At 43.3% G+C, this 14,244-nt stretch overlaps 1 protein-coding gene across 9 annotated transcripts in view; it reads left to right on the forward strand.

Annotated features, from left to right (window-relative positions):
* The window catches only part of LOC132836999 (AP2-associated protein kinase 1-like), a 128,229-nt gene that overhangs the window by 23,627 nt on the left and 90,358 nt on the right, over positions 1 to 14,244 (forward strand). For all 9 annotated transcript variants that reach the window (XM_060856619.1, XM_060856621.1, XM_060856618.1 and 6 more), the window contains exons 3-5: positions 957 to 1,065; positions 8,091 to 8,233; positions 9,372 to 9,493. In XM_060856619.1, coding sequence (XP_060712602.1) covers positions 957 to 1,065; positions 8,091 to 8,233; positions 9,372 to 9,493 — 374 coding nt within the window. The remainder of the gene's footprint in view (positions 1 to 956; positions 1,066 to 8,090; positions 8,234 to 9,371; positions 9,494 to 14,244) is intronic.

Below are 14,244 nucleotides of genomic sequence, written 5' to 3' on the forward strand. Positions count from 1 at the left end.
TCAGTAGAGTGAGATGACTGGTGATAGTTTGACCGGAGGGCCACCATACCTCAGATGAGGGGTGGTTTAGGAAGGTTGGACTTCACGATTACCTCAGCCGGAGCAGGAATTGAACTTGTGCTTTTGGTATCGCTTTGTGCTTCAAACTAACCATCCTCCCAACTGAACTACCCAACCCCCTGGCCATTGCTCATCTACTTCTCTGTGTACTCCCGTTTTACTGCCCTGGTCTTGCTTGACAGATGCCCCGCAGCTGATGGGAGGAATCTCTATTGATCTCTGGGATAGCAACCTGACCATATAAGACTAAGAATAAGCTTCAAGAGAGGTGCATTGATTAAAAAATTAATACATAATAAAATGATATTGAGTAACTCCATGTCTAGCAAATATTACAGTAAAATAAATATGGTTTGCTGTTGATGTGGCTGAAAATATTTTAAAAGAATATGAGGGAACCATGACTCTGAGCTTCTGCAACACCAGGGGTAATGATGCCCTTGACATTTTTTGTCCACTTGCTTTTTGCCTTCTCCTCTTTTGAAGATGCTGACTCCTGCTCAGCTTCTGCTGTTCCAGCAATAACTCTTTGTTCTGTTGACAGATAGCTGTTCTTTAATAAGTAGACACAGACATTCAGAGTTACCTGAGTGTATAGCTGACAGGGTGTATCATGACCAAACCACATGCAGTTTTCACATCCAAGCTTTCTATCAGGAAGTTGTTGATCGCATTCAGCCACAGGCATCATGGCTATTTCTACACTTGGCCGGCATCATGAACCCAGGGCAAATGCAGTCACTTCTCATCGCCCTTCTGTGTTTGTTGATATCAACGCAAATGCCACTTTGTGTGTTATAGAATCACTTCTTTGCAGGTTGTTATTTGGACAGCAATATGATGCCAATAAAAACAAGCGCTGACCTACTTGTGACCAAGCATCCTCTTTGTTGCAGAGGGACCTGGCTGGGCACAAGAATATTGTCGGATATATTGATTCCAGTACGACGGCTGTCGGCTCTGGAGAGGTCTGGGAAGTACTGATCCTGATGGATTTTTGTCGAGGTGAGGACTTTTATCACATTACCTAATGGGGCCTTCAATAATGCAGTGTTTGTGGGTCTTGATTTGTTGAAGTGGTGCATAAAGATCCTTTGTTTTAATTCCTTCATGGCATCTTCGTACATGTGTGGGTACTAAGCCTTCAACGCTAACATATGAAAGTTATTGATACTGATGGGCTTCATTGCATGATCACCATGTTAGTTTGCCAGCACACAGCACATATGAAAGTTGTGAAATATGAAGTAGCATTATTTTTCCTGTTTACAGAAATGAAAAGTTCCATTTTAGTGGAAGGTTGGTTGTGTACACAAAGTCCCAATTTGTTAGGATTTGGTAGAACCCTGTCCAATTGACCAAGCTCTTGTTGATCTTATATAATGTTTCCATAGGTCACATAATGTGTTTGATGAAATTGCTGTGCTGCACCTTCAGACTTGTTGTTACGTTAAAGGCATTAAATAAGTCTCATTTATTATTGGGAGTTGGACCTGAGTGTTTTTGTTTTAGAATTTCTGACGTAAGATGTGTGTATCATGGTCAAAGTTGAAAAACGTGATGCTGGTAAAAAACAGCAGGCCAGGCAGCATCCGAGGAGCAGGAGAATAGACGTTTCGGGCATAATCATTCCTGAAGAAAGGTTTATGCCCGAAATGTCGATTCTCCTCCTCCTTGGATGCTGCCTGACCTGCTGTGTTTTTCCAGCATCACATTTTTCAACTCTAGTCTCCAGCATCCGCCGTCCTCACTTTCTCCTGTATCATGGCCAAAGTCAGCATTTGTTGCCCATCTGTAGTTCATACAACTTGTTCAGCCATTGAAATTGAGGTGAAGAAATAAACACATCGCTGTGCTTCTGGAATCACATGTAGGCCATACTGGGTTAGCAGCAGGTTTTCTTCCCTAAAGGACAGCCATGTGCCAGATGGGTTTCAACGACAATTGATAGTTTCACAGTCACTGATACTGAGACTAGCTTGCTACAATATATCTTTTAATATAAGAAAATCAATAATTGAATGCGAGTGTCTGTTACAGTGACCGTGAAACTATTGATGACAGGACCCATCAGCAGACTCAAGCTTTGACTTCGGTTCTTTGGAGTCTTTTGGGTTGCATTGTTGAAACACAAGCTGAGAGTGGAGGAGCATCAGCATTCTGGTTTGGACTGAAATCAGCAAGTTTCTTGGCCTCCTATTTGTCAACTATTCGATTCGGAAAGGGGCTAATTCTGGGAAACTTCCTTTACAATGTGGAGTTTCCTCTGTGAGTAAATAATTGAAAATATTCATTGCAAGATGAGAAGCGCTTCTGAGTTCAGAGTTTTACGCATTGATCAAAGCTTCCCTTCATTTCTCGCTTTGTTTGTTCTTGGTGAGATGATTGCTATGCCTTGTCATTTGTTAACTCATTATTGGAAACCTTGGTTCAAGAGGGTGAGTGTTTGGTACTAAAAATGTCATCACGTCTTTGCAAGGATTTTATTTTGCTTGTTTGTCTCAGGAAAGAGACCCTGACATGTTGTTCTTCCCTGCGCACTGCTGTCGTGTCTGATTCTGCTGTGTTGTACAGAGTCTACAATTACTGAACAAGTAGAAACAAAGGAAGTGGACACTATAAATTAAGTCAATAGAGATCAGCACTCTTTATCCAACAGCAAGTTCAGTGATTTGCAGTGTTGTACAGTCTGCACTTGCTGTTAGTTACTTGTTGGAAAGGGCATTTCCATTCTCCAGTGCACCTGGAGGAGAGATTCTCCTGTGCTTTGTTAAGAGCCAGTTGGATTTTCTTTGGGTCTGTGAATACCTTGGTTAGCTTGTGAGTGTAAGGATATCTGGGGCAAGAATAATGCAAGGACTTGTGCAAACGAATGATAGATGTCCTGGAGCTCAGTTCAAAATGCTGCCATTTATCACATTTCTGGGCAGGCTCCTCTGCTGGGAGCCACTGGAGGAGAGAATTGCGAAAGTTGCCTACATTTTAAATTATACGATTTCCCTTGCTCCTTTGCCTTGTGGCACATACACCTTGCACTCAACAACTCCCAAATATTAGGAAGTGGCTGGGTGCAGAATTGCAGGTACCATCATCCTGTTTGGATTGAGACATTTTATTTGAGCAGTGGATTGTGATTGCAGGTTACCATGGCTACGGATGTGAAATCCCACAATCTGATTTTGATTTTGGAGCTTTCACTCCTATTAATTAGTGTACTGTTTTCCCAGCAGTGCCTACACCAGATTTCTTCAATTGTCTTTCCTTGTTTTGCATTTATCACTTTTACAGAACAGAGAGGACAGGAGAGATGCAGTTCCAGTATCTCGATAATCACTGCTTTGAACGTCATGGCACAACAGCTCCGATTGAAGCTCATGACCTAACCTTCCCTCAGTAAATTACTGAATTTGGGAACACACATTTGGGGAATTTTAGGCCTGTTATGCCATTCCTTGAACTCCTGCACCATGTGCATCTGCCATGCCTCCAGTCGCTTCAGTTCTCAGCCCTGAGACAATCACCTGTCCAGCTTGCTTTCCTTCCTCTCTTTTCAAGCCACTCTTTTCAGATCTAACGCTTGAACTCGATATGGGTGACCTCTCCAGATGTTTCATTCCTCGGCTGCACATCACGTTCTCTCGTCAAACCTCTTAGATCATTGCACCGCATTCCGACCTTTTTGTCATGGTACAGTTCCCAAGCTACCTTGTATGATGCATCCACTGCATTGGCAAATTGACTGTGGCATCCCATCCAATTAGAAACACCTGCAGTAATTCATGCTGTCACTATTGCACCTTTCCATGCAGTTGAAAAAGGCGTCACACCTGCCCTCCAAGGCTCCAAAAAGTCTCGACAATTGAAGCAGTGATGTATTTGTCCATGTTTCTCTTTTGTGTTCTTTATTCGTTACTCGCAATGCTGGCTCTCGACATGAGTGAGACCAAAAGCACATTGGTTGGCTGTTTGCAGTCTGTTTTTTTTAATCAATCCAGTCATGTGACCCCAAGCTTCTAGTCCCTAACCACTCCACTTCATCACCTTGCATCGCACTCACATTTCTGTTCTCAGCATACAGCACAGTTCCAGCAAAACTCAAAGCTTGAGGGGCAGAACCTCATCTTCCGACCTGGCATTTTACAATCTTCAACTGTCAACATGAAGTTTAATAATGTCAAACCATGAACTCCGTCCCCTGTTTTTTGAGCACGAGCACAGTCTTACTTGTGTCATTTATGTTTTTGCTTCGAGCCAGAGCCGGTCATTATCATGTGGTGGACATTTGGTCTGGGCAACTGCTTTGTTTGTTTCCGAGCAGCAGAGTGGCTCAGTGGTCAGCATTGCTGCCTCACAGTGCCAGGGACCCAAGTTTGATTCCACCCTCGGAAGACTGACTGTGTGGAGTTTGAGCATTCTCTGCACGTTTGTGTGGATTCCCTCCAGGTGCTCAAGTTTCCTTGCACAGTCCAAAGGTGTGCAGGTTAAGTGGATTGGCCATGCTAAATTGCCCTTAGTGTCCAGGGATGTGCAGGCTCGGTGCATTAGCCATGGAAAGGCAGGGATATGGTAGGGGGGGATTGTGGGTGGAATATTCTTCTGAGGGTAGGTATGGACTCGGTGGGCCGAATGGCCTGCTTCCTCACTGTAAGCATTCTATGACTGCAAGGACTTTTGCATTTTCCTTTTGTTCCTTGACATCTTTGTAATTTCTGCCCAGCTGTCTACATAAACCCAAAACGTCCCTTTTGTTCTTCTTTCCTCACCCTCTTCAAAGTTTAAAACCCCTCATTGAAGGTCAGTGGGCATGAGTTTAAGGTGAGGAGCCAATGATTCAAAGGAGACCTGTGGAAAAACCTTTTCACCCAGAGGGTGGTAGACATATGGAATGTGCTGCCTGAGAATGTGGTGCAGGTAAGTATTCTTGCAACATGTAAGAAGCATCTGGATGAGCACCTAAAATGCCAGGGCATAACAATTTGTAGATAAAGTGCAGGTAAACAGGATTAGTGTTATTTGGTGTATGTTGCTTGGCATCGACATGATGGACTGAAGGGCCTCTGACAATGATTCTTCAATCCTCACGTTTCTATACTGTTGCAGTTCTGAAAGATTATCGTCCAGGACTTGAATCATTCACCCAGTTTCTCTCTCTCCACACATGCTGCCAGGCCTGCTGAGTTTTCTCCAGCACTTCATGCCAGGTTTCCAGCGTCCAAAATATTTTGCTTTAATGATGTAAGGGAGTCTTGTCTTGTGTATTCACTTCTTTGAAGTGCAAAAGCAGCTGCCTAGCTTTGCAGGAATACTTGAAGTTGGGTGGCTGGGGAAAGAGTGGGCAGAGGTGGCAGCTTTTCTCTCATGTCTAGGCCATGACATCTTGCAAGCACAAGTTGACTTTTTTTTCTCTCTGGAACCTGTTTTTGCTAACAGTGGTAATAATTACAACATAGTTGTACATTCTTGTCAAAGAAGATTTGCAACATGGCAATAAAAGTGGAGAGATTAAAAGTGATTCACTCATCAACCATTTCCCTGAAAGCCACAAGCTTATTTCTATTCCATCCTCGATAGTGTCACTTGGAATAGTTCTCCAGAAAGCTGGTTCTGGTTAATGGCTCTTGATTTTGGTGTTGTCACCCTCCAAGATGAGGCTGCTGCTTGTTTTAGAAATGTAGAAAACAGGAACAGAAGCAGGTATTTCAGCCCTTCGAACCTACTCGGCTGCTTGTGGCTGATCTTCCAAAGCATTTCTCTTTTCCTCCTTTTGCCTCATACTTTTCGATCCCCTCAGCCTGAAAAAATATACCTGACTCTTCCTTGAAAACAGTCAGTGTTTTGGCTTCAACTGCTTTCAGTGGCAGAGAATTCCAGAAGCTCACCACTCAGTGAGTGAAGACACTTCTCCTGATCTCAGTCCTAAATGGCCTACCCTGTATCCATAAACTTGGTGTGACCCTTGGTTCTGGACTCCCAGGTCATTGGGATCATGCTCCCTGTTTTTTATCCTGTCCAGTCCTGTTTCTTCGAGATCGCCTCCTTCATTCCCCTACACTGCAGGGAATAATTTCCTAACTGATCCATGATTTGGAGATGCCGGTGTTGGACTGGGGTGTACAAAGTTAAAAATCACACAACACCAGGTTATAGTCCAACAGGTTTAATTGGAGGCTAGTGTGCTTCCAATTAAACCTGTAGGACTATAACGTGGTGTTGTGTACTTTCTAACTGATCCAGTTTCTCTTCATATGTCAGCCCTGCCATCCCAGGAGTCAGTCTGATGAACCTTCACAACATCCCCTCCATAGCTGGCACATCCTCCCTGAGGCAAGGAAAATAAAACTGCGCACAGTGTACCATTTTGTTGCCAGGTACCAGGGCTCTGTCTGACAGTATAATGTGTGGTCTACTCCTCTCCAGTACAATCTCATTGTTTAACAACCGAATGCACTTTGCGACGTTGCAGCTGCATTCCAATCCTCTTGTGGCTTGTGAAATTGCTTTTCATGTGGCATTCCTCTGGATTGCAAGCTGCACAACAGGATCAGTTTTCAACCAGATTCCATTTGGCAACACCCATTCTTGTTCTTGCTGCAATACACTGCTGTTACATTTATAGACTTTGGACACAACCTGGCACATTCTTTTGAGTTTGATTCCTCCTGCAGCCACCTTCCTCTGTGATCTGGAGGGCAATTTGAGTTGTATGACATGAGCCACTTGTACTTTCATTTTCAAAACACTGTATCATGCTGGACTTTGCTGGCCCTTGATGTTCTCTTGCAAACTGGTGCTGCAGCAGAAAGAAAGAAAAGGATGGTGCTGATGTTAGTTTGGACGAGGCAGGTCGGGTGAGCAGGGGAAAGTGTGGGCCATAAGGTTATTCACAGTTAGTGTCAGAGTTGAAGCCTTGCCTCATTTTCTGACCGTTAGGAAAGTTGCCTCTTGCACCAAACCCTCCCATCTCAATGGCAAGGCTGAAGCAGAAAGATTGCTATGATGATTCTATTCTTTCTTTCTTAGCATAAACGGGAAAATTTTAATCAGTGGCGCTTTCCCTTCCCCTTTGCTGACTCCTCTCTGACCATCACATCTTTCTCTCATGAGTTGTCAACGGAATCCAGACATTGGAGACAGTTTGACACATTGCAGCTCATCCATACCTCTTCCAAGTGGATAGCATGCATTCAGGCAAGAAGTTCTTCAGGATGGGTGACCTTTTAAACAGCACACCAATTCGAGCATTGTGTCAAATAAAAACTGAAAGAACTGTGAATGCCGTAAATCAGAAACAAGAACTAAATTGCTGGAAAAGCTCAGCTGGTCTGGTAGCATCTGTGGAGAGAAATCAGAGTTAATGTTTCTGGTCCAGTGACCCTTCCTCAGAACTGATGGTAGCAAGGAAAATGTGAGTTTATGTGCAGAAGGTAGGATAGGGGGAGGGGATAAGGAGTAAATGATCGGTCGGGATAAAGCCCAAAGAGCAGTTGGACAGACAAAGTTACAAATCTCACAACACCAGGTTATATAGTCCAACAGGTTTAATTGGAAGCACTAGCTTTCAGAGCACTGCTCCTTCATCAGGTGGTTGTCTCCAAATCATGGACAGACGAGAGAATCTGGCAAAGAAGGTGAATAACTGCTCATGGGCACTGTTAGTGGCTAACAATGGGTTATGTGTAATAGCTGACCATGTGATAACATGGCCTGATTTATGGAGTTGGGGTAAGGACATGGGAGAGCTCAAGCCCTAAAGTTGTTGACTTCAACATTGAGTCCAGAAGGCTTTCGAGTTCCCAAGCGTCGTGTCATTTGTCTTCCTGTCACAGCCGAGCTTAATAATAGTATTCCATCTTTACCATTTCTTGCGAGTTTACTATCTTGAGCCTTTTCACCGTTGCTTTCTTTGAAAGCTAAAACGCTGCTAAGTTTGTACATTTTCTTGAGCTGAGTGAGGGATGTGGGGATTGTTTTGTGAAGTGTGGGTCTGGTGGACTTTAACAAGTTGCTGCTCCCATTTTTTTTTGTTACAGGAGGCCAAGTTGTGAACCTGATGAACCAGCGATTGCAGACTGGTTTCACTGAGAACGAGGTGTTGCAAATATTCTGTGACACATGTGAAGCAGTAGCAAGGTTGCACCAGTGCAAAACACCCATCATCCATCGGGATTTGAAGGTGAACAGAACATGCTGCAGGAGACACAACAGTCTTCAGGGCAAATGCATTTTAAAACATGTTAGCCAATGTGCTATTTCTGTTTTGTGTCTGATTGAAGAACATTGAACAAGTGGGACTGATTAAATCAGATTTTGTTTTTAAAAATTGCCTCTGTCCAGAATGCAAGATTTACCAAAGGTGGGAAGAATTAGTTTTGTTCTCCCCTGTGTAACCAAGTGATTTAAATGGTTAAAAGATACCTGAAGATTTTGACTGTTTGAAGTGTCAGAAACCGAGTGCTTCTGTGCTTGGTAGGACGCAATACTTATCTTGTCATCTTCCCTTGGTGTAATGAATTGTGCCCGAAAAGCGAACTCCTCCCACTGCCATTAGTGGTGAGTTGTGAATACAAAGCAAGCTTCTGCATATGTGTAGTGTGGGTCTACCTCCCACTCTGCCAACTATAATAGACTGTGAGTATGAATCAGTGTCAGGCCTTATAAAGAGGCAGTGTTCCTCTCTCCATCGCCTACCCCCGAGTTGCCCCAGTATATTGAACCATGAGCATGTATTCTGTGACCAGATGAAACCATACATCTTTCTGTCTCCCCAGTATGATAAATCATGGGTGCTGCCCTGGTATGTGATATGTTATTGTGGTCTCCTCAAGATTCTAACCCTGAAGCACTGTCTTGACCCATTATGCAGATGCCTGTTTTTACAGCAAGTGCACTTGTATTTGGAAAATGGCTGAACTTTGCTGGATTCCAGAGAGGCTGAGTTGCTAAGGGCATGGGCTACACCAATCCTGTGGTATACAAATCAGGAAGGTTACAGACATGTGCACTGATCTATGGTGCATTGGCAGATGTGAACTAATCAAGGGTTTTTCTTTGTCCTTATTGCTGTTCAGTGACTTTAACTAAACAAGTTGAATAGGGCTGCAATTCCCACTGGCACCGACTGTCTAGACTCAGGCCGTGAGGGTGGTGAGCTACATTCGGAAAAGACAACGACAGAATTGATGGGGTTTTGATGCAGTAAATGTATGTTGGGTTTATTCTTGAGAGTTGTTCATTTCAACATGTGTGTGGCAGCTTGAGGTCCAAAAGCTCAGTGGTGACTTCTACTAACTACGTACAATATTCCTCTTCAGGTTGAAAATATACTGCTACATGACAAGGGACATTATGTCCTCTGTGATTTTGGAAGTGCAACTAATAAATTCCAGAATCCAAAGGTTGAAGGAGTCAATGCAGTTGAAGATGAAATTAAAAAGTAAGTGTTTGTATTTCATTCCATATACCTCAGCAATGAACTTTGACAATGCTAAGCAACTCAGTGAACATTTGCTGCAGCCATGCAACACCTCAGGTCATGTTCCTGGGTGGGTCACCCACAGACTGAACTTTTCTTCCATCGCAGTAAATTTGTCAAGTCAAATTTCTTCATTCCTGGACTTGCAGGGAAGGACACTTAACACACAAGCAAAATCAAAACACTGCAGATCGTGCAAATCTGAAATGAAAAATAGAAACTGATGGAAATAATCAACAGGTTTGGCATCTGTGGAGAGAGAAACAGAGCTGATGTTTCAAGTCCATTACTTTTCTAAAGGTCATTGACTTGAATTGTTAACTTGGTTTAGTTTTGTTTCGATTGGCTTAATGCTTGTATCTCGTGATTATATTGGACTCTCAATGCCTTCTCGTGAGCTGCTGTAAAGCAAGGAAATGTCTGCTTGCCTTATCCAATGAATGAGAGATCAACACTCAGTGTTGCTTTGCCAGCTCCTCAGAGTAATAGTTTTTCTTGCAAATAGGAAGAGGTTGTTCCACAGCTGAAATCTAGAGTTAGGTCAGTGTGGAGTTCCACTCAAAGGTTCATTGTTCTTTCTTTCTAACCATGACTGATTTGAGCATTGCTGGCCCTTTCCATAACTACACACAACCTCTTTTCTGGCAATTAGTCATTCTTCTAATTCTCAAATCTTGCTTGTGATACACCCCAGGGATATTTGTGGTCAGGTCTTTGCCTGGTGTTGATGAAAGACCTCCAGTAGTTATTGGGCAGGTTCTAGTATCTTGCAAGCAATTAAGTGCATCAGAAGTTGTCCCCACTTCAGAGGACATCATTCTTCTGATCAGATAATTGCAGCTTGTACTCAAACCAAATATGAAATATCACATCAATCTACAGAAGAAATGAATGGCTTCAGTCCAGGACAAACAGAAAACCTAATGGTGATTTGTCTTTGATGCTGAATTAGCGTGAAATAGTTACAGAATTGACAGAATGGATTGACACTTGACTTTTCTGTTTGTTATGGATTTTCTGACATCTTCTATTGTCTGTCCATTCTGCTAATATCCTATCCCCAGAAATGCTCAGGACGTGTCAGTTATAACATGTAAGTCTTGCCACATGTGCCACAACAAGTTAACAGCTTGGGCTTAAGAATGACCCCCTGTCATAATGGTATCTGTGCATGCAATTTCGGCGATGCAACATCCACAGACATGCAGGTGTTGGATCTCCTTTTCCCTATATAATTTATTCTATCAGAATAATATGTCACTTTTTGAGGTTGTGTTTTTTTTTATTGATGGCATAACCACTCAAGCTCTTTCTGGAGAGTGTCTCCTTGGATGTAAGTTTACTCAATGAGCTGGAAGGTTCGTTTTCAGATGTTTCATCACCATACTAAGTAACATTATCAGTGAGCCTCCGGTGAAGTGCTGGTGTTTTATCCTGTTTTCTGTTTGTATATCTTGGTTTCTTAGGGTGGTTGATATCATAGGGTGGGTGACTAGTTGGTATTCTAGAAGCATGGCATTCTAACCGGAGATCCTTTAATAAACATGGTGGCACAGTGGTTAGCACTGCTGCCTCACAGCGCTAGAGACCCGGGTTCAATTCCCGACTCAGGCGACTGACTGTATGGAGTTTGCACATTCTCCCCGTGTCTGCGTGGGTTTCCTCCGGCTGGTCCGGTTTCCTCCCACAGTCACAAAGATGTGCGGGTCAGGTGAATTGGCCATGCTAAATTGCCCGTAGTGTTAGGTAAAGGGATAAATGTAGGGGTATGGGTGCGTTGCGCTTCGGCGGGTCGATGTGGACTTGTTGGGCCGAAGGGCCTGTTTCCACACTGTAAGTAATCTAATCTAATCTAAACACATCATAGAGTCATAGAGACGTACAACATGAAAACAGGCCCTTCGGTCCAACCCGTCCATGCCGACCAGATATCCCAACCCAATCTTGTCTCGCCTGCCAGCACCCGGCCCATATCCCTCCAAACCCTTCCTATTCATACACCCATCCAAATGCCTCTTAAATGTTGCAATTGCACCAGCCTCCACCACATCCTCTGGCAGCTCATTCCATACATGTACCACCCTCTGAGTGAAAAGTTGCCCCTTAGGTCTCTGTTATATCTTTCCCTTCTCACCCTAAACCTATGCCCTCTAGTTCTGGACTCCCCTACCCCAAGGGAAAGACTTTGCCTATTTCTCCGATCCATGCCCTTCATAATTTTGTAAACCTCTTCAAAGTTTGTGAAAAGATTTGTAGCTCAGGTGCTCGTTGTTGTGGTTGTGTTCGCCGAGCTGGGAATTTGTGTTGCAGACATTTCGTCCCCTATCTAGGTGACATCATCAGTGCTTGGGAGCATCCTGTGAAGGGCTTCTGTGATCTTTCCTCTGGCATTTGTGGTGGTTTGAATCTGCCGCTTCCGGTTGTCAGTTCCAGCTGTCCGTTGCAAACCTCTATAAGGTCACCCCTCAGCCTCCAATGCTCCAGGGAAAACAGCCTCAGCCTGTTCAGCCTCTCCCTGTAGCTCAAATCCTCCAACCCTGGCAACATCCTTGTAAATCTTTTCTGAACCCTTTCAAGTTTCACAACATCTTTCCGATAGGAAGGAGGCCAGAAATGCACGCAATATTCCAACAGTGACCTAACCAATGTCCTTACAGCTTCAACATGACCTCCCAACTCCTGTACTCAATACTTTGATCAATAAAGGAAAGCATACCAAATGCCTTCTTCACTATCCTATTTACCTGTGACTCCACTTTCACGGTCTCTTTGTTTAATTTGGACCCCATTTACCATCCTCTGAGACAAAGAACCAGAATGATATCACCCACCTGAAGAAACCAAGACATAACTAGAAAGTGGGGCAAAAAGCCAGTGCTTCACTGGAGGCTCACTGATAATGTTACTTATGGTGATGAATGTCTGAAAATCAATCTTCTAGCTTAGCGAACAAACTTACATCCAGAACCTCAACCTGAGCTACAAATCTCAAAAATCGCTTGTGTCTTTCCTCATTCTATCTGTGTTTTTGGTTCTGATGTGAACTACAACAATTAGATTTTCCCAGTGTTTCTCCAAACTCTTCTCCTCCAACGTAGACTTGCAGCTGCAGAGGATGTTTCGGTTCTCCTTATTGTACTTTGCCCGGTAAAGACCAAGACACATCTGTCCAGAGCAGCCTGACTCTGAGTGAAACATCCTCAAACATGAATAATGTCAAGTTTTTTTTAAACCAAAGCGATATAGCTCTCTAATGACACAAAGGGTTGGATTTAATGTGATCATATTTGAACAAGATCCTAATGCAGTATTCTTTTCAAAGAGGCAAAGAGTTAACCTGTTGGAACTTATTAAAGTAGTCAGGTTGTTTCCAAGAGTTGGTGTGAAGAAAATGGCTGATATTTAATTTTGGCGATGGGATCTTGTCTGGCTTGAAATTTGGTGGGTGTTGCATGGTGCCTTTGTTGGGAAAGGCTTGCTGGAATTCAGGCATGCATTTGGCTGGTGACCAGAAGTGAGGACAAAGCCAAGAACTGCAGTTGCTGGAAATCTGAAACAAAATCAGAAGTTCCTGGAGAATCTCTGATGAAGGGTCAGTGCACCTGAAAAATTGACTCTGCTTTTTCACCATAGATGCTGCCAGACCTGCTGAGTTCCTCCAGCAATGTATGTTTTCATTTCAGGTAATGAAGAATCAATAAATCCTGTTCTCCGAGAGCCAAAGGGACTGTTGTCCTGCTGCAAATAATATGTTAAAAGAACAGAAGGCTTCCATTTGTGTGGAGCATACCACACTGACCAGAAGGTCAGACACTTGACCCCATGTTTGAGTCGTTTTGGACTGGTGATGGCACTTGTCATACAGGAAACAGCCAGTCTGTGCATAGTAAGTTCCCATGAATCACAATGTAGTAAATGCTATTAGTGTGACTTTGTGAGGTCAGGTGAGAATTAGGGGATAGGTATTGACCAGGGTGCCAGGCATAACACCCTGACTGTTCTTTGAAACGTATTGAGACATTTCACTTCTCGTCTGATTGACAACACCTCTGTCAGTGCAGAGGCCTCTCATTAATGCTGCAACGTGGCACCCTGGATGTTTGATCTCTTGACCTGGAACAGGACTTGAACCTCGAACCTGGCCACTCTGAGGCAAGAATGTTTCCAACTTGGCCGTTGCTGACACTGTGTACGACACTTCACATTGAAATTATTTAGAATCGGAGGCATGTATCACAGATGCGTTTGCCCATTTCATGCAAACTGAACTTCAGACAGTGTTTCTAAGAGCTTTACGTTTTGTTGGGTTCTGAAGTGGCTGAAATCAGCTTCTGAATTGGAGAGCTGTCAGTGATCAATGCTCAGTGCACACAAGCAAGAGCTGGAGCGTTTCTCTCACTGGACACCATCCTCTTGGCAACAAAGCAATTTTAACAAGTTCTATTATTCAGATTCCCTGCAGTATATATTTTCATTGTTCTCTGTATGATGAATAGATAGTTTCTGTATTTAATTTACTGAATTGTAAAAGTACATTCGGAAGGTTGAGTACGCTTCAGCACTTGTATATTGTGAAATGCCTCCAACTTTGAAGCAATGAACATCTGAGTGCATGATGTCAGATGAAGCAAAGCTTAAGTTTCTAGTCGACACCCAAGCTGTTTATTTCCTCCCGTCGAGTTGTTAAATTTGGGTTGAATTTAGATCTGTCA

The sequence above is a fragment of the Hemiscyllium ocellatum genome, chromosome 48 (assembly GCF_020745735.1).
Source record: "Hemiscyllium ocellatum isolate sHemOce1 chromosome 48, sHemOce1.pat.X.cur, whole genome shotgun sequence".
Classification (NCBI taxonomy): Eukaryota; Metazoa; Chordata; class Chondrichthyes; order Orectolobiformes; family Hemiscylliidae; genus Hemiscyllium; species Hemiscyllium ocellatum.